This window comes from Stomoxys calcitrans, chromosome 5, assembly GCF_963082655.1.
Source record: "Stomoxys calcitrans chromosome 5, idStoCalc2.1, whole genome shotgun sequence".
Lineage (NCBI taxonomy): Eukaryota > Metazoa > Arthropoda > Insecta > Diptera > Muscidae > Stomoxys > Stomoxys calcitrans.
This window is the reverse complement of record NC_081556.1, coordinates 73,385,870-73,410,141: the sequence shown is the minus strand read 5'-3', so window position 1 is coordinate 73,410,141 and position 24,272 is coordinate 73,385,870. Positions and strand designations below refer to the sequence as shown.

Genomic DNA, 24,272 nt, shown 5'->3' with positions numbered 1-24,272 from the left:
TCTTCTTTGGTCCCAGGACCAACGCTATTGATTTTGAAAAAATCGGTCCAGATTTATATATAGCTCCCATATATATCTTTCATCCGATGTGCCCTTTTAAAGCTGTAGAAGCCACAATTATGGTCCGATCCTTACAAAATTTGGCACGAAGTGTTTTTTTAACGACCCAAAATGTTTGCAAAATTTTATTGAAATCGGACTAGATTTAGATATAGCTCCCATATATATCTTTCATCCGATATGCCCTTTTAAAGCTATAGGAGCCACAATTTTGGTGCGATTTCCACCAAATTTGGCACAAAGTGCTTTTTGTGATGTCCCAATATGTGTGCAAAATTTTATCTAAATCTGTTCACATTTCGATATAGCTCCCATATATAACATTCGTCCGATTTCACCTTTTAAGGCTGTAGCAGGCACAATTTTGGTCCAATCTTTACAAAATTTGGCACGGGGCGTTTTATTCAACGTCCTCACATGTGTGCAAAGTTCCATAAAAATCGGTCCCAGTTAGATATAGCTCCCATATTTATTTTTCATCTGACGTGGACTTTTAAGGCTGTAGCAGCCACAATTTTGGTCGGATCTTTACAAAATTTGCCATGGGCCGTTTTATTCACCGTCCTCATATGTACGCAATGTTTTATAAAAATCGGTCCAGATTTAGATATAGCTCCCATATTTATTTTTCATCCGATATTGCCTTTTAAGGCTGTAGAAGCCACAATTTTGGTCCGATCTCTACAAAATTTTTCATGAGATAGTTTAATTGACATCCCAAGCGTGTAGGGTATTATATAGTCGGCTCCGCCCGACTTTTGCCTTTCTTTACTGGTTTAGTATTTAGAGCGCACAACAAGACGATTACTGCATTAGGTATATGTCCATAGTGCTGTGGGACGGATTAATATCAGCACCCTCTTTTGAACCTAACCTATTATATATTTAGCAAGAATGAAAGGTATTGTCAGCGTAAAAAAACTTTATATTTGTCACAAATTCTTTCAAGACTTTATCGCAAAAAAAGATGCACTTTCCTCGTAAACAAAATCTAAAGCTTTTTAGAAAATAAGTTTTCTTGACGAAAGTTGCCTTTTTGTGAAACGAATTACTTTTTGTGCGTGTACCTATAGGTACACAACTGAACTGAACATAGCAAACACTATCTGCTGAATATTAGTACTACAATTTCGGATTAGCAGGCTTTCTGCTGACAAGTCTGTTGTTTGCTGAAAATGACTGCTGCTTAATTATGAAGGGGATGTTAGAAGAAGAAATACAACACATACATATGTAAATTTGTGTCTCAGTGGATATTTTATAATCACCACTGAATGTATACTTTCCATAACATTTTTTCTTTAAATTTAGATACGAAAGGCCATGCCAGTCATGTGCGCATTAGTAGAGCAAAAACAAAAAATGCGGGCTAGCTCAGCCACATTTCGAAATGTATACCAATGAATTGATCATGTAGCTTCTTTACGACAATATTCCACAAATTAAAATCGTCTCTTCCAACAAAATTTCTAAAAAAAGGCAATTAACAGGCAACCATAAAAAGTAGCATACAACTTTTTTCAGCATACTTGTGTACTTAAAACAGCAGATTTGTTAGTTGGATAAGTTTGCTAGTACAGCAGCCCTATGTTTGCTGAAACAGCAGTAGTGATTGCTTTTCCATTTTTAGCAGACAAAAACTGCTGTTTTAGCAAACATTTTTGCTGTTTTAGGTAACAAATTCGGTTGAGTGTACATAAAAAGTAGTCGAAAGCTTTTGACCCAAATACCGGTCAAATAATCATTTGTACCATACTCCACATGCCAATTCGTGTGCTTAAGGCTAATGACATGAAGCACAAAGCAAATTCAACAAATTTTCAAGTTACACTTATTGTCCTTGTATATGCAAATTTATGCTAACAGGGCCCGTAAAAGGACACATGAAATCTGTTTTTAGGTACTTCTAGTAATAGCACGTTTCATTAATCTTTTCGTTTCATTGTATGCGAAAAGGCAAAGGTAAGTTCGTTGGCATGCCAAGAGTCCTAGACAACGACGAATGCATATGGCATTTGTATATTATCTACATTCGATCAACAAGTTGTTGGGCGCAAATTCTATTTCATGCGGTGTGTACTATGAATATGAGGGGCTTTTCTGGCTTTTCTGTGTGGGCTGATGTCGAACAAACTATTGTACCTCATCTGGCTGGTCATCAACTTAATCAAAGTTGTTGTGCTGTCAGAGGGTATTGTTCCTAGCGATTTCATAATCAAAACAAGCAATGACTTCTTGACATCTGAGTTGGTAAACAATTTGTTTTATCTAGACGGCAAAAGAGCTTTTGACGAAAGCTTTTTCTCCTTTATTGCTTTTGTTATTGTTGAATATCCACATAAAGATGGTCATAAATTCACAAACCTTGGGGTGGTTCTGGCTTTTATAATACATGAAGCTGAAACTAATTTCTTTTCAAAACTGATTAAATAAATACTTTTATTTTTTTCAGGCTATTCGTTTATGAGACGTGAACGAAATAACCATAAATACTCCCTCCCATCCTATCCTGAGTAAAGGAGATACATATTAAGCTACAAAAAATCTATTTACTGCGAAAAAAAACTAATAAAATGAAGAATTGATCCCAAAGAGCTATTGGATAGGAAATGTGTTACGACCATAAGCGTAGAAGGCCTCTAGGGTGGTTTAAACACATTCCCAGAATCTTAAAAACTAAGTAATTTTCGACAAAATTTGCTAGATTAATTCTGGGAAGAGTTTAACGCTAATGGTTACGACAATATTGATCAGCTATCGTTGTTTTATAGACGCCATGACGCACCTGTTAGTGCTTAAAGGGAACAGTTTCGACCACGAAATGGGGATAAAAAAGTATTGTTGGCCCCACTCCCGAAAACTTAGATTGCTTATAGAAACGTTTGTTAATCTAACAGTGAAATATGAAAAATGTTGGATATAACACACTTGGGTACCAGCAGCCTTTATCACATGATACGGCCAGGAGTGAATTAGTACTATTATGTTCAGAAATTATGAATACGGAGAAACTCCGGTATCAGTAGCAATATGCACTATTATAGAGAGATATCAGGACAAAAGGAAAGAGGCGAAATGACTATTCTGTAGGAATATGAAAGGTATGGTGAATGTAAGTAAATGAAGACACTTAACACTAGTCTTGCAACTTTAATACCGGTACATCCCTTAGATACAAATGCGGATTTTAATATGGTAACATATACAAAGAACGGAGCTAAATATATAGATTATGTTAGGTTACACTCAAAAAAAAGTGAAACCCTAAATGAATGAAAATTGAACTATATGGGGTTAAATTGACCCGTTTGGTACACACAATTCCTTATTTTAAGTATGTATATGCCAAAGTAATAAAATCAAGTTGAATATTTCAATAATATATCTGAACTCAATTTCAGGATGCTTTTGATTATAATTGTAATAGAAATTGTTTTGCGTTTTAATACAATACTAATTTCATAAAAATTTACATAAGAAATCCAAAATAGTTATGTATTTCTTAAACATTACTCTCATTTTCCTGTATTATGAAAATTAATTTCAAGGTATGTGGTATAAGCAGAATAAATAAAGATTCGATTTTACTTGTATTAGGTAGTAGAAATAATAGTTCCCAGGGATACTTTACCCGAAGCTTATTTATTTTGTAATAAATTTTAATTTAATACTATTGCTAATTAAGGAATTTATCATTTTATTTAGATTTAACTTTTTTACATTTATTTAATTTGCCCTTTTATTCAAAAAGGAAAATTCAAACAATGGTCATTGATTTAAAATTTTAGTCAAACGAAAATTATAAATCAATGACCGTTGTTTGAATTTTTCCTTCAATTTAAGTTGCACTATAAATAAATTATCTAAAAAATTTATTTACTTTAAAGATGAGTTATTATACGTATTATTTGTCGCGTTTTTACCCTTATTCTAGTCATTAAAGATATTTATTTGCTGCTCCAAACCATGGTTACTTGTGGTTTTGATTATATTAACCGGAGTTAGGATGTTCCGAATGAAATGTCTAAAATGAAATAAAACAAGTTAAAGCGGCTGGGCCAAATCTTATATTCCCACCTACAAGCTACATCAAGTTGTTGAATGATATGGACTGTACTTGTTATGCCGTACAAGTCATATAAAAATATCACCACCAAAATTTCGGGCAAAACGAGTAATAATTGCGCCTTCAAGCGGCTGAGAAAGTCAAATTGGGAGATCGGTTTATATGTCAGCTAAGTCAGGTTATGAACCAATGTAGACCATACAAAGTACAGTTGGAAGTCATACCAAAATGATAAATACAAAATTTCAGCCTAATTGGATAAAAACTACGTCGTCTAGGAATCAATCAGTCATATTATCGGTTTATATGGCGGCCATATCAGGTTTTAAAATGATTTGGACGATACTTGGCACAGTTGTTGGAAGTCATAACAAAACGATATGTGTGAAATTTAGTAACAAATAGCATTTAATTTTCACACAAATTTACAGATTGAACTGAAACTCAAATAGATTTTTCATACTAACTTTTATTGAAAAACAATCACCTTTTTTCAAGATTTCTGGTGCACCCAATGCTATATAGCCCCCACATAGACCGATCCGCCGATTTAGGGCCTTAGGCCCATAAAAGCCACATTTATTATCCAATTTTGCTGAAATTTGAGACAGTGAGTTTTGTTAGGCCCTTCGACATCTTTCTTCAATTTGGGCCAGATCGGTCCAGATTTGGATATAGCTGTCATATTGACCGATCCGCCGATATACGATCTTAGGCCCATGAAAGCAACATTTATTATCCGATTTTGCTGAAATTTGGGACAGTAAGTTATGGAAGACCCCTTGACATGCTTATTCAATTTGGCCCAGATTTGCCATATAGACCGATCTCTCGATTTAAGGTTTTGGGCCCATAAAAGGCGCTTTTACTGTCCGATTTCGCCGAAATTTGGGACAGTGAGTTGCGTTAGGCTCTTCGACGTCCTTCGTCAATTTGGCCCAGATCGGTCCAGATTTGAATATAGCTGCCATATAGTCCGATCTCTCGGTTTGAGGTCTTGGGCCCATAAAAGGCGAATTTATTGTCCGATTTCGCGGAGATTTGCGACAGTTCGTTGTGTTGGGCTCTTCGACGTCCTTCTTCAATTTGGCCTACATCGGTGCAGATTTGAATAAAGCTGCCATATAGACCGATCTCTCGATTTTAGGTTTTGGGCCCATAAAAGGCGCATTTATTGTCCGATTTCGCCGAGATTTAGGACAGTTCGTTATGTTAGGCTTTTCCACATCCGTGTTGCATATGGTTCAGATCGGTTTATTTTTAGTTATAGCTTCCAAAAAGACAACACCATTGAACAATTACTTGTACCGATTAGTATTTGGTCCAAAGCGAAACATATACAACGATAAAACTGCTATGGGACATACGGTATGCAATTTACGCCGGATTTTGATGAAAGGTGGTTTACATATATACCCGAGGTGGTGGGTATCCAAAATTCGGCCCGGCCGAACTTAATGCCTGTTTACTTGTTTTCTATTAAATAAAGCTGATAGTATTACTTGGAGACAACACATGTCTAGACCGATGTTATGATTTCACTTCTTAATCACCTTGAAACCATCATTTAAATCTCATTTGGCCGAAATTTAAAATCTGCCATTAGACGATAAGACATGTCACATGTAATTTCAAAAACAGCAACTCGGAAATTTTACACACCGTGTGATACGTACGAAAAATTTAATATGACAAATGGATTTTGGAATAAATATGCAACTTTTCGATTAAATTGAGCTTTTATTTCATCAAACATACATGTAGATACATGTATATAAAAAAAGTACAATACATATGAGAATACATGCCAATAAGAGCGCGTTCTATTTGTATTCGATGTACATTCGATGTATCGTCTAATGGCAGCTTTAGACATAGACCCTTGACTTAAATTGATCATATGAATCGGATGTATCCGTGTTGTAAATATTTGGCGTGCTAGCTACTCCCATTTCAGACTCTTGTTTGAATCTGGTGGCGTTGTAAGGCCGTAGACAAGGACTCTTGTTTCCAGTCTTGAGGACAAGACCGATCCATTTTATCTTCGCATGCTTATAATTTGCTTAGGCTATGGGTCTTCTCTGGTAAAGCAATACGCTCTTTGAATGCTTGGAATAGTAAAAGGTTCATCGCTCTCAGATTTATTGAGAGTCTTGGTGCTAATGATCATAAAACTCTCAGCGATAAGAAGAAGGGCTGCCCTAATTGAGCTCAGAGATTCGCTGCGCAAGGTAACACAAAAAACAAACGTCGAGATTTAAAAACGAAACAACAGTAAGGCAAAAGGTTCAATGTCCTGGAGGACATTGAATCCCTAAAATGAACTAAGGTGAACATTACTAATATGGGTCCAAGAACCTTTGCTAATGTCGCTAAGGATAGCTTGGTGATAGTTGTTGTTGACCAGGGACTACATACCTAGGGACAATTGGCGTGGTATGTCAATGTTTCAACATACCATCTGTATAGGTGCCGGAATTTGTGGTGCCTCCTTCAGTTTGTGAAGTAGCAGGCTCGGGCCAGAACCGATACAAACTAATTGCATTCGGGGCGTTCAATTGACGTGTAGTGTTGCGCCCTAAAAAAGATTGGCGAGATCTGGCCAGGAGCACTAGATTTAGCCTTGAGGAAGATATTTCTACTCAATCAATAGCACACGCTTGAAAACCAAGCATTTCTTCGGATCCAGAGTCCATACCTGGGAGACTTTGGGACTGTTATCTTAATCTTTCAACCATCAACTGGAAGATTGGTAGATTGAATTAGGTTAATGGTAATCGGAGACAGGCAGTATTCAAACTGAACTTCGGCTCTTTCGCAGACCTCAAAAAGTCTGAAGGAGTTGATTCCTATGGATTTAACATATTGAAGAAGAAGGTGTATAGAAGCGGCAGAAGGAGGCAGAAGACGACTCAACAGTCGTTTCTGAATACTTCCTGAAGAAATTTTTCAACTGCTCCGTGATGGGTAAGGAAACTCATAATGATGAGATCCAAAGATCCAAAGAATCTTGTGAGGAAAAGCTCCTAGCGCACTCTGAAGACTGGGCTGATGCAAAAATCAAAATTTTGCCCATGAACATTCCACTAAGGAACAGGGGCAAACTTCTCATATATTAATGAGTGCAGTCCGGTTCAAGTTTAAGCTCAATGATAAGGGGCCTCCTTTTTATAGCCGAGTCCGAACGGCGTGCCGCAGTGTGACACCTCTTTGAAGATAAGTTTTACATGGCATAGTACATTACAAATGTTGCCATCATTAGGAGGGGAAAACCACCGCTGAACATTTTTTCTGATGGTCTCGCCAGGATTTGAACCCAGGCGTTCAGCGTCATAGGCGGACATGCTAACCTCTGCGCTACGGCGGCCTCCGGGTTAACGCAACAGTTGTGGAAATTCTGAGTCTTGACTATGGTTTGGTTTCTGATAATAAATCTCCACCATTGTAAGGCCGCTTCGGCGGCACTTTAAGTCCTTCTGACGGCAGGAGGATTTGACGTATTCCTTATCGGGAACCATAGGACTTAAACTACTCAAGAGTACGGAGAAGAACACACGCTTTGTATCTCCCAAAGTCTGAGTTCTTGCAAAGAGTTGCCTAAATGGTTTTCTTTTTCCGACACTAAGTACTGAAGATTCAGTAGTAGCCGAACTTGAAATAAATAAGTCTAATTACTGGCTGGCTTCCCTATATATGGCTCACGATTCGGAGATGCTGCCTTCAAGTCTTAAGTTGCTTGTTGAAGCCGCTTCTCCAAGGAAAAAGTAATACAAGTTACCCACAGTGGCGCCTTTATCCTTGGCAGGAAAGTATGTTCCATTTACTGAAAGCGCAAAACACTGGGGTGTTTTTCTGGTCAGGAAATTGGCGTTGAAAAAATTTGAGGGCTTAAACTGCATGCCATGCACTGACTGTATATTGAAGTTTTCAGACCCATAAATCAATATGGTGTTATGGTTTGGCTTAAAAGTCTACTACGGTGCAATATTTACCTGGATTCAAATAAAGGCTTGTTTGTGCATTACAGCCGCACTGAAAAAAATGGCATCAAATGCAATGACTGATGTTTCAGGTGATGTGGATTACACATTGCCTGAGCCGCTATTTGATAAAGAGTACTGTACCACTATTCCTGATAGAACCGATTGGAGTTACAGTATCGTTGGTAATTGACGGCTGGTACTCTTAAGGACTAGGACTGATCCATGCAATTAAAGAAGTAGCAGATCTCTCAGCGAGATGGCTGAACAGTTCAAAATTCACCTGTTTTGGGTGCCGTACTATTGAGATATCCGAGGGAATTAAATAGCAGACGACCTTGATAGCTCAGGCATTACACATCCCATAGAAATTGGAATCTATTGGTATACGTCTAGCGACATGTACGAATGACAGATGGTCGAAAAGTGCGGATTGTGAACGATCCAAAATTATGTGATGCCATCTAGACTTGGAAACGTTGTCGTTGTTTGTTGTTGCCGCAGATTTCAGGAATGGAACTTATCTTGGCCTGAAGTGATCCTGGCCTGTGCGTAAACTGCATTGAGAAACATATATGAGGAGGTCTACTGCTTTGCTATCGTTGGCTGTCATAAAACATGCTGATAGTCTGAAAGATGCAAGTTACGACTTCTGCCGAAGTTGATATGACTTTGATGAAGGGGAGACAATAAAATGTGAATATTTGCAAGTTGTAGGGCTTTTTAAAAATATATCTATGTTTTAATGGTAGAAACTAGAAAGTATCTTCATTCTCTCAAACTCTCCCTTAAGTCTTACCTAATTTAGATATAGTTTAATCATATTTCCCAATTGAGACTTAAACACTCAACCATATTTGTTGTCCAAAACAGCAAAAAATGTTTGCTAAAACAGCAGTTTTTGCCTGCTGAAAATGGGAAAGCAGATCTTACTGCTGTTTCAGCAAATATAGGGCTGCTGTATTAGCTAACTTTTCTGGCTTCTATTTCAACTAACAAACTTTTCTAGCTGCTATTTCAACTAACAAAATCTGCTGTTTTGAGTACACAAGTCTGCTGAATAAAAATTGTATGCTACTTTTATAGTTGCCTGTTACTTGTTTTGATTGCTTTAGGCATTTTTTAGAAATTTGTTGGAAGATATGATTTTAAATTGTGGAATATTATTGCAGAGAAGCTACCTGATCCATCTATTGGTATACATTTCGAAATGTGGCTGAGCTAGCTCGCATTTTTTGTTATTGCTCTACTAATGTGCCCATTACTGGCATGACCTTTTGTATCTAAATTTAAAGAAAAAAGGCTATGAAAAGTGTACATTCAGTGGTGATTATAAAATATCCACAGACACACATGTACGTGTGTTCTTTTTTTTTCTTCTATCATCCCCTTGACAATTGAGCAGCAGTCGTTTTCAGCAAACAACAGACTTTTCAGCAGCAAGCCTGCTACTACTGCTGTAATAGCAGAAATACCGCTACAAAAGCAGCAAAATTACTGAATTACTACTTATATTCAGCAGGCAGTGTTTGCTATTTTCAGCAAACTTTTTTCTATGAGTGTAGGGTCCAATATGGTCGGCAACGCTTGTCCTTACTTTTATTAACCCTGTAAAACTCTTATCAACAAAGCGCTTCTGAGATCATTGCATTTCATATGATTGTCATGGCAGTGATAACAATAATAATGAGTGTTGTCTTCTTTATTTAATTTAAATATTTTTTTTTGGTTGTATATAAATAACTAATAATTTACAATATAAGTAGTTAACACAAATGTAATAAATACACATAGAGAAACATGTTTTTCAATAAACTAACGAATAGGTACTTTAAAGTTATTACTTAGACATCTAGAAAATTGACATGTACAAACGTTTCATTTGAAAATTGGACACTTAGACACACGATTACAGTCAATGAATTGCACTTAAACTTCTCCTCCAAATTTCGTTCCTTATCGCTAGAATTTGTGCTTAAATCTAAGGTGTTTGTTGGTAGTGGTGGGCGGAGTGGGGTGAGGTATTAGATGGAAATTTTGGAAATTTTGAAACATTAAAATTAGATTAGAATTTGGAAACGATGCCAAATTTATTATAAATTTGATTGCATTTTCTAGAATACAAAAGTTGATCTGAAGAGCCTAATGGAATTCCTAAAACTGCATGCGTCTTTGTGTGTTGCGGAAATTGATGACCAAGAAGAGAGCCAGCAGGAAACCAATAATCTACAAAATGGACAACCAAAACTTAGTTATGGCGAAATTTGTTTGTAGAGATGTTCACTCACCTCAAATACCACCAAGGACCAAGAGGCAATGGCAAAGAAATAGGACTCATTATCGTAGTATTGCTGCAATTTGTCCTTGCAGCCTTCGTGAAAGAGACTGTTGGCCTCATCCTCATCGAAGTAGCAACTTTTTGGCACAGCCTTGTTCAGAGTAATGTAATCATTTGGGCTTACTTTGCCGCAGCACTCATGTTCGCGTTGTATTTCATCCATGGCATTGGCTTCCCAGGCTTTGTTGACGGTGTCGACTCCGCTACGCACTCCAGTGTCGCTCATGCCTATACATGTCAGCGCAATTTGCAAGGCGGCCAGAACCAGTAGGAATACGGCACACTGCAAACAAATGGGAAGTGGTTATCGTCTCATCTCGGAAGGGTTTTATTGTTTGATGCCAAATGCAAAGTGGAAAGCAAACAGTAACCAAATTGCAGATAATTGAGTTTACTTACAGTTGCTGTTAGGCAAACAGATTCACGTATTGCCGCAAAGCATCCAAGGAAAGCAAAGAACACTATGAGGGAGCAGGCAATGTAGGCACCAATGGCGATATCTTCACGCATGGCATCCGGGTTGAAGGAAATACCAATAATACATCCTATGGCAAAGATCTGCGAATAGAATGAACAAACAAAACTATGTAAAAACTGATATCACAGATAGTTTCTATATAAAGGATTAAATAGTAAGTGAAGTTTTAATTAAATATAAATCAATTAAAACCATTTCAAAACACATTCGTTATTCGTAAAGTAAGCACCGAAGCAGTGGAATAGGGTATACAAATGTTTAAAACATTTGGGCAATACAAACTTACGTTGACAAAAATATGGAATTCAATTATAATATAAAATATTAACATTAAAGCAATGGTTTAAACAAGTAGAAGCGTGCCAAGTTCGGCCGGGCCGAATCTTGGGTACCCACCACCATTCTGTTAAAAATATACCCTTATTAACTGACTTTCTATTTGAATTATTTTGGTCTCAAGAAGTCATATACAAATCACATATTGACCGATTCGAATAAAACTTGGCACTGATGTTGTAGGTCATAAGCCAAAGGTTTTAGGCCATATGTTAGCCAAATCAAGAGCTCAAGAAGTCAAATCGGGAGATCGATTTTTATGGGGCTATATGTGTTTATGGACCGATTGTCCCAAATTTCAACCAAATCGATTGAAATTTGAGGATTCTAGGGTCTCAAGAAGTCAAATTGGGGGATCGGTTTATATGGGGGCTATATCTGTTTATGTATCGATAATAGATGTTTTTACTTTCAATAGAGCATTTTGGGGACTTATTTCATTGTCTTTTTTGGGGGGTTATTTCATGGGGACTTATTTCATAGAGCCGAAATGGCGATCAATCTAGCCTGCCCAATGTATTTTGCACATTACACTTTTTCAGGAGTTTTTATTGTCTTGCTTTTCTACTCTAAATAAAAACAAAAACCAAACCCATTGGTTTAAGCTGGACCCAATTCCAAAAACAAAATGAAATAATATTATGACTTCAATAAAACTAGTAAAAGCTCGTTCGAGAGCCGAATCTTATATACCCTCTACCATGGATCGCTTTTGTCGAGTTCTTTTCCCGGCATCTCTTCTTAGGCAAAAAAGGACAAAAGAAAAGCTTTGCTCTGTTATTACAGCGATATCAAGATATGGTGCGGTTCGGACCACAATTAAATTGTATGTTGGAGACATGTGTAAAATGTCAGCCAATTCGAATAAGAATTGCGCCCTTTGGGGGCTCAAGAAGTAATATACAGAGATCGATTTATATGGGAGCTGTATCAGGCTATAGACCCATATAGACCATAATAAACACGTATGTTGATGGTCATGAGAGGATCCGTCGTACAAAATTTCAGGAAAATTGGATAATAATTGCGACTTCTTGAGGCTCAAGAAGCCAAGGTCCCAGATCGGTTTATATAGCTGCTATATCAGGTTATGAACCGATTTAAACCTTATTTGGCACAGTTGTTAGATATCATAACAAAAAACTTCGTGCAAAATTTCATTCAAATCGGATAAGAATTGCGCCCTCTAGAAGCTCAAGAAATCAAGTCCCCAGATCGGTTTATATGACAGCTATATCAGGTTATGGACCAATTTAAACCATACTTGGCACAGTTGTTAGATTTTATAACAAAATACTTCGTGCAAAATTTCGTTCAAATCGGATAAGAATTGCGCCCTCAAGTGGCTCAAGAAGTCAATATTCAAGATCTGTTTATATGGCAGCTTTATCAGGTTATTGACCTATTTGAGCCATACTTGGCACAGTTGTTGGAAGTCATAGCGAAACACGTTGTGCAAAATTCCATTCAAATCGGATAAGAATTGTGCCCTCTAGAGGCTCAAGAAATCAAGACCCAAGATCGGTTTAAATGACAGCTATATCAAAACATGAACCGATATGGCCCATCCCATGGTGGAGGGTATAAAAACAGAGCAAAAACAAACTTTAATTGCAAACTTTTTCCCCAAAGAAAACATATGACAAACCCAATGGCATCCATTGGTATAATTTTAGTGGTTCATTATATTTTTGAAGCATTTCAACTATATATTGTAGAATTCCATTAAATAATTATCGTAAAAATAAAGTTATAAACGTCTAAAAATTTTCAATGTGTGCGATTGTGTTGTTCGGTATGAAGGGAGCCTTCAAACAAAATTTTTAGAGCTGTTGCAATCATAAATAAAAATATTATTTATTGCTTCACATGTTAGATCAGATCGCAGACTTAAATACCACAGATATTTCTATAAATCTTAAATCTCACAAAATGTAGTTATTTGGTTTTTATACTTTCATAAATTGGACAATAAATATCACCTTAGTTGCTATTGATAAGACCACAAAGTATTGGCTTTCAAATGGCGGCATTTCGTACTATGCACATTAATGACTAATCCCATTCCCAAATTCTTGATTATTTACTGTCATCTAATTTCTGTTTTTGTTTGGATGATACAAGCCATCCCCTTTTCGATGATTGATACCGACTAGTGGCAGTAGTATGTAGTTCAGACGGATGTTGGATGTCTCCACAATAGGCGTGTGGAATGAGACAAAGGCATACCTTTGAAGTTCATCGAGACTAATGACTGAATTAGACAATCCAGCCATTTGCCATTATTATTCATTCCAATTTGTGCGGCTTTGTTTTTATGACGAGTGACTCATTCAGAGGTCCACTGAACAATATTGATGATGGGGATGAGAAGATGGGTCAGCCGAATTCAAATGGCTCGCATTTATAGAACGTAATCAATTAGTAGACACCAATCGAAGGTTGGAAAATGGGTTAACTTTTATTGTTTGTTTCTTTTTGTTCCTAAATAAAAAGTAGACGTCAGGAAGGATGAACCAGAATATTTTGGGAGGGTTGTAAGACTCAACGATTTATATTGTTTACAAATGCTGAATATTGCTTACAAATAAAAATAAAGGTTTTAGATGCCTAAATAAACAACAAAACGACCAAACATAAACGTAGTTCAAATGAGTATACACACCGAACACAACTTTATCTTAACCTTTAAGAATTGAGAACTTCAGAAAAATAACTTAATTTAAAGATACCAAAATTTCCAACTTTCTAATGAAAATGGTAGAATGTGCTATTGAATAATTTTTATCCTAAATAGGAGTTTAATAGATACTTAACATTGCGTCTTATTTTTAAAGACGAATATCTTTTAAATAAGATCAATATATTGTTGAAACTAACGAAATTGGCTTTGGGACAAGGACAACGTTGTTAAAGACTAACAAAAGCCTTACAGTTAGGAACGTTTTTAACATTTTTACCTTCCACTATTGGATGGGGGTACACTAATCTAGTCTTTCCGTTTGTGAAACCTCCGATCCTATAAAGTATATATGTTCTTGATCGTTATGACATTTTACGTTTACTTTGCTATGTCGGTAAGTTGCCCAGGTAGCAAAATTGGTACCGAATAACCATTTTGGGAGTCGTGCGTTCTATTGGCAACAAAGACCTGGTCTGTCGCTACTGTGGAATCAAAATTGACTTAAAATAGTCTAAGTGAATCTGTTAAGAAAATAGACTGCCACTTTAACCTAATGTAACCATGACCGCCTATCCGGATATCGCGATAGCGTCTAAACGAATTATTCGTAGGCGATGGTATATGGGTCTAATTGGTCCATATTTTAATTTAGGTTGGGTTAGGTTAGGTTGAAAAGAGGGTGCAGATATTTATCCGCCCGTGCCACTATGGACACACCTAAGCCAGTAATCGGCTTGTTGTGCGCTCTAAAAACTATAAAGTAAGCTCATATACCGATATATTTCGATTTAGGTCGAATATAAATTGATCTCACGATTGTACTTTTTGAGCCTTTAGAGGGCGCAGTTCTTATCCAATTTGGATAAAACTTCTTTCATTTTTAACATCCATGCCTAGTATGGTTAAAATCGGTCTATCAAATTGGTACTTCTAGAGCGAGCAATTCTTATTAAAGCACAAAAAATCTAATGGGATTTATTGAAGAATTTTTTTTTCGATTATTGTGGTGTTAAGTCATGCCTTTTCAGAATCACTAAGAACATTTCAAGTATCTTATTTAGATTTCGAGATATTGAGGTGTTAATATACCAAATATGGCCTATTTCAATACTTTTTGCACGCTTCAAGTGCGTTTACTTCCAAATCAATAAAGTGGCATATGGAACAAGATAGCATTACACCGCCGATATGTGAACTTAAATGGGATTTAATTAAGTGTTCAAAATTTAAAGAGTATGGCGTATGGTGTTTGTACGATTTTTTTTAAGCTTTATATTGAGTATACTTATGACCACCACCTGCACCGAAAACAATGTTGTCCTAACTTTAAAGAACTCAATGTAAAGATGTCCAGCTTTAAAATTATTTAACAGAAAAACATTTTTTTAGTAAAATGTGATTTGCTCGATATTCAGGAATCTTTATCCTAAATACAATCATCTAAGAATAATAATTGCATTCTGCCCAGGGCTGTGGAGTCGAGCAATTTCGACCCGACTCCGCAGTCGACTTCGAGCACTTAGGTTAGGTTGAAAAGAGGGTGCAGATATTAATCCGCCCCATGCCACTCCAAAAAGAAAATCTAAGTTAGGAATTCCATGCTACTTACAAATTCCTTAATTGTTTTCCATACCACTCCCCCATGTTGGTTTATGTCTGGTTAGTGGCCCTACCTAAGTGCCACTATCTGTTAGACGCGAAAGCCGGGCAAAGACATAGGAACTGCTCCAAAGTCTCATCATCTTCCCTGCATGCCCTACACAATGAGCTCGTAGTCCTATGTGTCCCGCCATGATACCAATAGCTATACTGACCTCCTTTTTACTTTCTTTCAGTAATAGCCTCGTCTTCTCACGATCTGGATCCCCCCATAGGATTTTCGGCGTTCTGCTGACCTTTTCGCTGTTCCACAGGGTTGCATGTGCATTCGTCACCCTCGCCTTTGATTTGGACTGTGTCGATCCGAAAGCTTTGGGTTAACCAAGTTTATTGATGGCAGTCCTCTGGCCTTTACCGTTAAATCATCTGCCCTTTCATTCCTCCGGCACCCAAACGATGCGGATTTTGCCATCCTCAGAGAAGGCGTTAATCTCCTTCTTACACTGCAAGACTGTTCGTGACCTTACTCGCACTCGACGTCCTCGCGTTAGCACCACACCACCTCACGCATTCCGTGATCGCCCGGATTTCCGTCTGCAGGACCGTATTATGGTCAGAGTCAGGTTCTCAATGTAAACCCCCAGCCCACACTGTGCTCTAGCTTTGATCCATCCGTGTAACATGATATTCAAGATGGCCACATAAGGGTTCCGCCAATCCAAGACTGTGCCGCTGGCAGCACAGACCACAAGTGTCATCTCAGGTATCCGATCGGAAACCTCTTCCCTTCCTTCCAGGTTTTCTATCGTTGCCTCAATTATACCGCGTTGGTATGAGCTGCTCCCATCTTATCGCCTCATCGCCTTATGTCTCATAGCCGCAGTGGCTGCCTCACACTTAATCTGTATGTCAAATGGTCGTATATCTAGAATAGTGTCCAGTGCCCTAGTGGGCGTGGTCCTCATCGCTGCGCCTATGGCAAGACAACATGTTCTCTGAACCTGCTGTATAGTCCTTATGTTGCACTTGATCTCCATAGCAGTCCACCAAACTACTCCGAGCACTTACAAATGTTATGTTTTTATACCCACACCATTGAATTGGGTACATTACTAATATTTTTTACCATGGTTCCCATTATTATAATTTGTTAAAATTTTTAGGTTAACATCTTATCCTATCTACACGCAAAAAATAATTTGTTTAACATTAAGGACTTTTTCGCCAAGTAAACTTCTTTTCTGAGAAACGTTGGACTTTGTTTACGATAAAAGAACATGTATATATTCTTGAAAGAATTTGTGACAAGTAAAATCCTGGCTATATTTGTAAGGTATTCTGCCATGTAAGAAATTCTCTACCAGGTGGTGTCGCTATGCGGCACGCCGTTCGGACTTGGCATAAAAAACAGGCCGCTTATCATAGAGCTTAAACTTTAATCGGACTGCAATCATTGATATGAGAGAAGTATTCCCTGTATCTTTATGGAATGTTCATGGGAAATTTTGTATTAGTATAAAGTTCTTTTTTTTTAACCGTGACAATACTTTTCATTCTTGATGTATTGATGTTATTTAAGGTTTCAGCCAGTGTTGCCATTCAAGAAAATTATTTCTTTTCAAAATTTAAGAAAAATCCTACCAAACCCGACCAAAACCTACCAAATGTTCTACAAGCCAAAAATGGGGTATATTTTTTAATACCCACCTTCGAAGAGTTGGCCGTTTGGCCAACACATTAAATTAAACATTTTCAAGGCTACAAAGTACTAAATCGTCATTATTCATATAGGATCTGGACAAGTCCGTCTGTCTGTGTGTTGAAATCACTCTACAGCCTTATGTTCAAAGATGGCCAATATCTTGATATAGCACCCTTTATACCGATCTCCCTATAAGAAATCTTGAGTTCATAAAGTCGTATTTTTGCCCCGATTTCAATGAACAGCCATGCTGAGTTTGGATAAAGCGATCTACCAAGTGTTTGAAACCAGAAATACGCTTTTACTTCCTATGTTTGTTGATACACAGCTTTTGAGTATAGACTAGATTTGACCATATTTGTATACAGCCGATTGAAGGCATTTACGCAGAACTTACGAAGTTTGGAAGATATCCCTTAACACTCGTACCAACAGTAACGGTCAATTTCACAACTTACGCCCTTTTTTGAAATTTGAAGCTATGTGACGCTTTGGAACCCCCCTGACCCCTTGCTATCCTTGGCTTAATTCTACCCATGGGTCTGCATAGGATTATTTTCTTGTGTACGTACAAAGTACTGTGCAATAGTGTGAGTATTTTTGTCAACCGCTGGTCTATACGCTCAAATACTCAAACTTTCTCTCTAGTAGGAGAGACACAAGAGAATAATTATTGGTCCAGTACACGAATAATCGTTCGCGGGTATCGATGCATTTTTGCAATAAAAGAATTTTTGGTTTAAAACATAAGGAAGATCCTTTCACCGTAGACGAAGCTGCTAAAGGGGTCACAATTAACAAAGTTAGTTACGTTTATAGCTTACGTTCGATATGTTACACGGTTACAACAAACGAAAATCTTCGTAATAAAAGTGTTTTGTTTGTCGTAAAAATTTCCAGAACATTAATTTTTTGCAGGTACTGACGAGTTTGGTGTGGTACGAAACTAAATCGGGATCTAGGATACCAGTCAAATGCTATTGAAAAGCAAAAACACATTTTCTGCTTAAATTTAAAAAAAAAAAATTGTTTTTATTTTTCTGTTTGTAATAAAAACAGAGAACCCTACCGCCTGCAGCCGGATAATATCAGATTGCATGAATTGTTTTTAGACCGAAAAAATTTAGCTCAAAACGTGTTAAGGCAAAATTTTAATGTAATTTTTTCTTGGAAAAATTTTAATAAAACTTTTTCTTTTGGAATTTCGAAAAACTTTTTTGTGAAATGTTTTTTCTCTAAAAAAAATATTTCGGCAAAAGTTCCTCTAAGAAATTATTCCCTAAAATTTGTATTTTTATACCCTACTCGAAATATTCGTCTGAGACCCCATAAAGTATATATATTCATGATCGTCGCGACATTTTATGTCGATCTAACCATGTCCGTCCGTCTTTCCGTCCGTCCGTCCGTCTGTCTGTCGAAAGCACGCTAACTTCCGAAGGAGTAAAGGTAGCCGCTTGAAATTTTGCACAAATATTTCTTGTAAGTGTAGGTCGGTTGGTATTGTAAATGGGCCATATCGGTCCATGTTTTGATATAGCTGCCATATAAACCGATCTTGGGTCTTGACTTCTTGAGCCTCTAGAGTGCGCAATTCTTATCCGCTTGGATTGAAATTTTGCACGACGTATTTTGTTATGATATACAATAACTGTGACAAGTATGGTTCAAATCGGTCCATAACCTGATATAGCTGCCATATAAACCGATCTTGGGTCTTGACTTCTTGAGCCTCTAGAGTGCGCAATTCTTATCCGATTGGAATGAAATTTTGCTCGACGTGTTTTGTTATGATATCCAACAACTGTGCCAAGTATTGTTCAAATCGGTCCATAAACTGATATAGCTGCCATATAAACCGATCTTGGGTCTTGACTTCTTGAGCCTCTAGAGTGCGCAATTCTTATCCGATTGGAATGAAATTTTGCTCGACGTGTTTTGTTATGATATCCAACAACTGTGCCAAGTATGGTTTAAATGGGTCCATAACCTGATATAGCTGCCATATAAACCGATCTTTGGTCTTGACTTCTTGAGCCTCTAGAGTGCGCAATTTTTATCCGCTTGGATTGAAATTTTGCACGACGTGTTTTGTTATGATATACAATAACTGTGCCAAGTATGGTTGAAATCGGTCCATAACCTGATATAGCTGCCATATAAACCGATCTTGGGTCTTGACTTCTTGAGCCTCTAGAGTGCGCAATTCTTATCCGATTGGAATGAAATTTTGCTCGACGTGTTTTGTTATGATATCCAACAACTGTGCCAAGTATTGTTCAAATCGGTCCATAAACTGATATAGCTGTCATATAAACCGATCTTTGGTCTTGACTTCTTGAGCCTCTAGAGTGCGCAATTCTTATCCGATTGGAATGAAATTTTGCTCGACGTGTTTTGTTATGATATCCAATAACTGTGCGAAGTATGGCTCAAATCGGTCCATTACCTGATATAGCTGTCATATAAACCGATCTTGGGTCTTGAATTCTTGAGCCTCTAGAGTGCGCAATTCTTATCCGATGTGAATGCATTTTTGCACGAAGTGTTTTGTTATGATATCAAACAACTGTACCAAGTGTGGTTCAAATCGGTTCATAACCTGATATAGCTGTCATATAAACAGATCTAGGGACTTGACTTCTTGAGCTTCTAGAGGGCGCAATTCCTATCCGATTTGGTTGAACATTTTCATGAAGTATTTTATTCTTACTTTCAACAACTGTGTCAAATAAGGTTTAAATCGGTTCATAACCTGATATAGCTGCCATATAAACCGATCTGGGATCTTTACTTCTTGACCCTCTAGAGGTCGCAATTATTATCCGATTTGCCTGAAATTTTGTACGACGGATTTCTCATGACCATTAACATACGTGTTTATTACGGTCTGAATCGGTCTATAGCCCGATACAGCTCCCATATAAATCGATCTCTCTATTTTACTTCTTGAGACCCCAAAGGGCGCAATTCTTATTGAAATTTTATACCGGCCCATATCTTGATATAGCAAATCTTTTCTTATATCCTTTTTTGCCTAAGAAGAGATGCCGGGAGAAGAACTCGACAAATGCGATCTATGGTGGAGGGTATGTAAGATTCGGCCCGGCCGAACTTAGCACGCTTTTACTTGTTTAATTTCATTTGAGGGTCTTTCTGATTTTTATACCCACCACCGTTTGAAACACATCGAAATCCATTTCCGACCCTATAAAGTATATATATTCTTGATCGGCGTAAAAATCTAAGACGATCTAGCCATGTCCGTCCGTCTGTCTGTTGAAATCACCTTACAGTCCTAAAAAATAGAGATATTGAGCTGAAACTTTGGACAGATTCTTTTCTTGTCCATAAGCAGGTTAAGTTCGAAGATGGGCTATATCGGATTATATCTTGATATAGACCGATCCGCCGATTTAGGATCTTAGGCCCATAGAAGCCACATTTGTTATACGATTTTGTTCCTTCTGCAATTTGGCCCACATTTGGGACAGTGAGTTGTATCAGGCCCTTCGACATTCTTCTTTAGTTTGGCTCAAATCGGTCCAGATTTGGATATAGCTGCCATATATACCGATATCTCAATTTAAAGTCTTGGCCCCATAAAAGGCGCATTTATAATCCGATTTCACTGAAATTTGACACAGTGATTTATGTTAGGTTTTTTGACATCAGATCGGTTAATTTTTAGATATAGCTACTAAAAACACCAAAATTTTGTTATACACAATTGAACAATGACTTGTTCTTATTAGTATTTGGTCCAAATCGGAACATATTTCGATATAGCTGCTTTGGGGCATAAGGTATGCATTTTTCATCGGATTTTGACGAAAGACGGTTTACATATAAACCCGAGGTGATGGGTTTCCAAAGTTCAGCCCGATCGAACTTAACGCCTTTTTACCTGCTTTTATTTAATTTATTAATATTTTGCCTTTCAATCGAATGCATTTTAAAATCATGAGAAATCTAAATGAGAAACGAAACACGATTTCCATTTACGAAATATCGATAAATTATTTAAATAAAAAGCAAAAAAGACCTCCGTGTTGAATTAAAACAAGTAAAAATGCAAAACGCAACAAAACTTGGGAACCCATCACCATGGATCCTACTAAAAGTTTTCTCAAATTAACTTTTTGAACTCAATTTCGGCAAAATTTGGCAAAAACTTCAGTTTCTAGGGGCCGTAGTAGACTAACCGGGAGTTTGGATTACACGGGAGCTAAGTCAGATTATAGAATGATTTGAGTTGGACATGGCATGGTTGTTGGAAGTCATAACAAAACACTCCATGCAAAATTTCAGTCAAATCGGATAAAAATTGGGCTTCATATGGGATCTACAACCAAATCTGAACCGAAATGGCATATTTATCATCTCAACCGACCTACACTAATAGGAAATATTTGAGCAAAATTTCATGCGCCTAGTTTTACTCCTTCGAAAGTTAGCGTGCTTTCGACAGATAAACTGTTCCAGTGGCGATCGGTCCATTGGACCCGAACGAGCTTTCCCAACTGCAGGAGCTTGACGAGGATCGTCACCTCAGCATGAAAAAAACAATTATTTATTCCAGAAAAAATTTGTAATATACATTTTTTGTTCAAACATTTTTTTCAGCTTTTCCGGAGTCGGGGAAATATTGCTTGACTTCTACTCCAACTCCGCATCCCTAGTTCTGCCATCATTTCATTAATCATTTTGTAAGGCGTCCTTGGACATCCCATTCCCATGTGTAATGTGTCAATGTGTTACCCAAACACTCAGAAAATGATTCACTATTAGTGTTGGCGGCTGCCACCTCAATAATTGGTTAGGCAAACATGTTTTGCATTGAGTCGAGTGACCCACTTGGCCTCCAACAATGGCAAAGACTCATCATTTATCCAATGTGGATTGGTTAATTGAAAAATATGCATCATCTATTTTTAATTTGCTGGCGGATGTTAGACTTATTTTTGCAGTAAATGAAATTAACTGCACGAGCACTCTTGTTATTTTTCTTATTCAATTTATTGGCGCAATAATGAATTGTCGCCTTTGGAGAAGAGGTGCCATCGTTTCCAAACAGTTGAATATAACTGAGGCGAAACAAGGTCATGTAGTTGATTTTAAATGACCTGATTTTTGTTTTATCTGTCCTCTATTCCATTCATTCGAGTTCATAACATGATTATTTAGTTTTGGAATTTTTAACTCGATAACCTTTTTTGTCCTTAAAAATGTATGTCCTGAGATATATATATCTTAACTGCCTTAGAGCATGTTGGCATAATGAATGACAAATTAATGAGAAGGAAATATTTTACTATTGTGGTGTAATACGGCTTTAATGCTTTCGGAATGAAAATGCAATTTCTGTCGCTCCATCCCACAGGCATATACGACATGGCGATGTTAGCATAGTTTACCATCTCCCTAACCAAGAGAGCCTGTCTATAGGGCATAGGCTATAATTCAACCAATAAAACATAATCTGCGCCAGGCGATCTTTACTGACGCGATTTCTTCACTGACAAATGCATCTCAGTGCCATCATCTTCCGGCATTACTTTTCGCGGAATTGTATTTCTATGACCAGTTTCAGTGTTTCTTTACTAGGCATTATATATATGTTGCACAGTGGGATAGAATCGAAACAAAAAATAGTGGAAGTATACTATTTGCAAACGGATAGAGATAACTCTTTGAAATTTGAAATAAATGGTTAGAGCTGAGATGCTATCGAGATCATGTGCAAAAGTTTAAGGGCCTCGGTGGTCGCGGCGCCTCAGGGCCCTAAAATTGGTAACCTCGGGGTTTAAAAAAATTGTTCGGGTTTTTAAATCTTCATATGTGGTCCTATTTTACAAATTCAAAAATCCCATCAAAAAAGTTCGCTTAATGTACTCAATATCTTCACTGGTTTCAGAGATTTTCGCCTTTTAATATAAATTTTTTGCAATTTTGGACAATGACCTTGCTGCAGTATGCGTAAACCGATACCTCTCCATTCGTTTTTATACCCTCCACCATAGGATGGGGGTATACTAATTTCGTCATTCTGTTTGTAACACCTCGAAATATGCGTCTAAGACCCCATAAAGTATATATATTCTTGATCGTCGTGACATTTTAAGCCGATCTAGCGATGTCCGTCCGTCCGTCCGTCTGTCGAAATCACGCAACTTTTGAAGGAGCAGAGCTAGCTGCTTGGAATTTTGCACAAATACTTCTTATTAGTGTAGGTCGGTCCATGTTTTGATATAGCTGCCATAAAAACCAATCTTAGGTCTTGGCTTCTTGAGCCTCTAGAGGGCGCAATTCTTATCCGAATGAAATGAAATTTTGCACGACGTGTTTTGCTATGACTTCCAACAACTGTGCCAAGTATGGTTCAAATCGGTCTATAACCTGTAATCGCTGCCATATAAACCAATCTGGGATTGAGCCTCTAGAGGTCGCTATTATTATCCAATTTGCCTGAAATCCTCTCATGACCATCAACATACTTGTTTATTATGGTTCAAATCGGTCTATAGCCTGATACAGCTCCCATATAAATCACTGTCTCTATTTTACTTCTTGAGCCCCCAAAGGGCACAATTCTTATTCTAATTGGCTGACTTTTTACACAGGTCTCCAACATATAACATAATTGTGGTCCAAACCGGACCATATCTTGATTTCGCTCTAATAGCAGAGGAAATCTTTTCTTTTATTCTTTTTTGCCTAAGAAGAGATGCCGGGAAAAGAACTCGACAAATGCAATCCATGGTAGAGGGTATATAAGATTCGGCCCGGCCGAACTTAACACGCTTTCACTTGTTTTTTATACCCTCCACCATAAGATGGGGGGTATACTAATTTCGTCATTCTGTTTGTAACTACTCGAAATATTCGTCTGAGACCCCATAAAGTATATATATTCTTGATCGTCGCGACATTTTATGTCGATCTAGCCATGTCCGTCCGTCTGTCCGTCCGTCCGTCTGTCTGTCGAAAGCACGCTAACTTCCGAAGGAGTTAAGCTAGCCTCTTGAAA

At 37.4% G+C, this 24,272-nt stretch overlaps 1 protein-coding gene across 1 annotated transcript in view; it reads right to left on the bottom strand.

Annotated features, from left to right (window-relative positions):
- Positions 1 to 9,793: 9,793 nt before the first annotated feature.
- Positions 9,794 to 24,272, bottom strand: part of LOC106081353 (protein late bloomer) — a 50,829-nt gene continuing 36,350 nt past the window's right edge. Inside the window, exons 2-4 of the mRNA XM_013243241.2 lie at positions 10,844 to 11,002; positions 10,395 to 10,727; positions 9,794 to 10,332 (exon numbers count right to left, since the gene is read on the bottom strand). Coding sequence (XP_013098695.1) covers positions 10,261 to 10,332; positions 10,395 to 10,727; positions 10,844 to 11,002 — 564 coding nt within the window. The 3' untranslated portion in view covers positions 9,794 to 10,260. The remainder of the gene's footprint in view (positions 10,333 to 10,394; positions 10,728 to 10,843; positions 11,003 to 24,272) is intronic.